Source organism: Apodemus sylvaticus, chromosome 7 (assembly GCF_947179515.1).
Source record: "Apodemus sylvaticus chromosome 7, mApoSyl1.1, whole genome shotgun sequence".
In the NCBI taxonomy this organism is placed as follows: domain Eukaryota; kingdom Metazoa; phylum Chordata; class Mammalia; order Rodentia; family Muridae; genus Apodemus; species Apodemus sylvaticus.
The window spans coordinates 114635325-114638122 of record NC_067478.1 but is presented as its reverse complement, the minus strand read 5'-3'; the positions used below and the strand labels follow the sequence as shown (position 1 = coordinate 114638122).

At 35.7% G+C, this 2798-nt stretch overlaps 1 protein-coding gene across 1 annotated transcript; it reads right to left on the bottom strand.

The window, feature by feature from the left end:
• Nucleotides 1-745: 745 nt before the first annotated feature.
• LOC127690137 (olfactory receptor 7D4-like) lies at nucleotides 746-1699 on the bottom strand. Its single transcript, XM_052189688.1, has one exon. It carries the CDS (start codon nucleotides 1679-1681, stop codon nucleotides 746-748), a length of 936 nt encoding a protein of 311 aa, XP_052045648.1. The 5' UTR covers nucleotides 1682-1699.
• Nucleotides 1700-2798: the final 1099 nt, after the last annotated feature.

The following is a 2798-nucleotide window of genomic DNA, read 5'->3' as shown; positions in this document are numbered from 1 at the left end:
GGACCTATCATGACCACACTGTGGACAACCCAACAAGCAGCTGAAAGAATCAGATGCAGATATTTGCATCCAGTCAATGGACAGAAGCATCTGACCCCTGTTGTTGAACTAAGCAATGCTGCAAGAAAGCTGAGAAGAAGGGGACTCTGTAGGAGGACCTGCAGTCTCAATTAATCTGGACCCCTGAGATCTCTCAAACACTGGACCACTAAACAGGCAGCATATACCAGCTGATATGAGTCCCTCAACACACATGCAGTAGAGGACTGCTGGTTCTCTGTTCATTCAGAGATGATGCACCTAACCCTCAAGAGACTGGATTCCCCAGAGAGTTTAGAGTTCAGGTGGAGAGGAAGGTAGGGACAGCCACGTAGAGACAAAGGGTGGGGAGAAGATATGAGATGTGGAGCCATCAGAAAGTGGATGGGGAGGGGGAATAAAATATGGAGTGTAAAAAATATAAATGAAAAAATAAAAAAGGAAATCTAAGCCTACCCCCGTACTATAACTGACCAAGTTGAAAATAAAAAAAAGAAAGAAAGAAAGAAAGAAAAGGAATGAGTAGGAAAGTGGCAGAGGGAATGCACATACAACAAAGTGATGATGTTTTGGGAACAAGAAATGGAATAGCAATCATTTTCAAGTAGATAAATATGATATTAAAACCTACAGAACAAAGTTTACTTAGTTTTTTTGTTTTTGTTTTTTTTTTTTTTGTGTGTGTGTGTGTGTGTGTGTTGATCCATCAGGGAGAAGAATATACTCTAAGGAGTCTTACCAGAGCCCCCTTTACATCTTTGTTTCTCAGGCTGTAGATGAATGGGTTGAGCATAGGTGTGACTACAGTATACATCACTGAGGTTATAGCGCTTCCTTGAGAAACATGGGTCCCAGCCGAACTGAGGTATACCCCCAGTGCTGTACCATAAAACAAACAGACCACACAGAGGTGAGACCCACATGTGGAAAAGGCTCTGCACTTGCTCACTATAGAAGACATCTTCAATAAGGAGGAGACAATCTGCGAGTAAGAGAAGAAAATTCCCATGACAGGAAACACACACAACAAGGCTGTAGCCACGTATAATGCAATGTTATTGATGAGAATATCAGAGTTTGTTACTTTGAGAATTTGAGCCAACTCACAGAAGAAATGTGGGATTTCAGTACCCATGGAGAAGGTTAATTGCTTCATTAATAGACTATGAAATAGGGAGACTGATAAAATGATGATCCAGCACATTAGCACAAGGAGGCAACAGAAGTGAGGGTTCATGATGACTGTGTAGTTTAAGGGGTGACAAATGGCCACAAAGCGGTCAAGGGCCATTACAGTCAGTAGCAAATTATCCATTCCTGCAAAAACCATAAAAAAATAGACTTGAATGAGGCACTGCATATAGGAGATACTTCTGTTCTTTGTCTGGATGTTCACCAGCATCTTTGGGACAGTTGTAGAAGTGAAACACATATCTACAAATGAGAGGTTGGAGAGGAAGAAGTACATGGGGTTGTGGAGATGGGAATCAGAACTGACAGCCAGGATGATGAGCAGGTTCCCAAGGACTGTGACAAGATACATAAATAAGAACATCCCGAAGAGAATAGGCTGCAATTTAGGATCATCTGAGAGACCCAGTAAGAGGAATTGTGACACTTCTGTGTAATTTTCTTTTCCCATTTCAGAGGCTTCTCTCCTTGACAGACAAACAAATGTTTAGAAAACATTCATGCCAGTCCCACATGAATTAGCACTCTTATTTTTAGATGGATATTCTTGACCCTTCTTGATCCTTTCCATTACCTTGATGTCCTTAGAGAAGAATAATATCATTTCACCTTAAATATTTATAAAGTTTTGAGCCTCATATTTTATTTAGCATAAATCCTTCACTTTATATTTACTCATTATTTAAATTTCCTCTTAATTTTTCTGTGTGCACTAACTGTAAAATGGTCATAAGGCATGTCATATATTCATTAAGAACCATGATTCTTCCTCATTTCTAAAGTTTTGTAATAAATAAATTATATTTTAATAACCCAATCCATATTTATTTTCTGAGTTTATACTCGTTGATTTAACTATTAACTAACAAAATGTTATTTCCTTTATAAATACTAGTACTATAAAGTTTATTCAGAAACTTAAAAAGTCTTTTTATATATCAATAAGTGATATATTTTATTACTGTCATTATTAATTTTTACTTTTATTATTCTATTTTATGGTAAGTATTTTAGATTTAAGACTCTTCCATAGGTTAGTATCAGAATGGGGCTTGGTTTAGGAATTGGACTCTCAACTCAAATTTTTAGGAACCTTGGTTTCCCAAGTCATTATTTATGTGACCCTGAGATAGTTACTTAAGGCCACTTAATTGCAAATTATTTTACACCTTGATATTACTGCATCATAGTAATGAAATGAGCAATTAAATAATGTTACAATTCATTTACTCTATTGTGGTTCCTGACATATGCAATTGGAATCTCAAAAATCTAAATTTTCCTTCTGAACATCCAATAATTTTGTCTTGCATGGCTATTTAGCAATATATTTAAACTTGAAATCCATCAAATATGAATTGTTATAATCATTTTAATCCTTTCAAATTCCGTTATTTTGAATGAGTACAACATTTATGATTAATGAGCCAATGTTCATTTACTCAGAAAATACCATTAGTGTTCTTATAAGATATGTAAAAATAGTGTAGATTGCTTATTATGAGGACAAAATAATGTCACTCTACTAAAATAAAGTGAAATGAGAATAAAATGAACATAAAAACTTT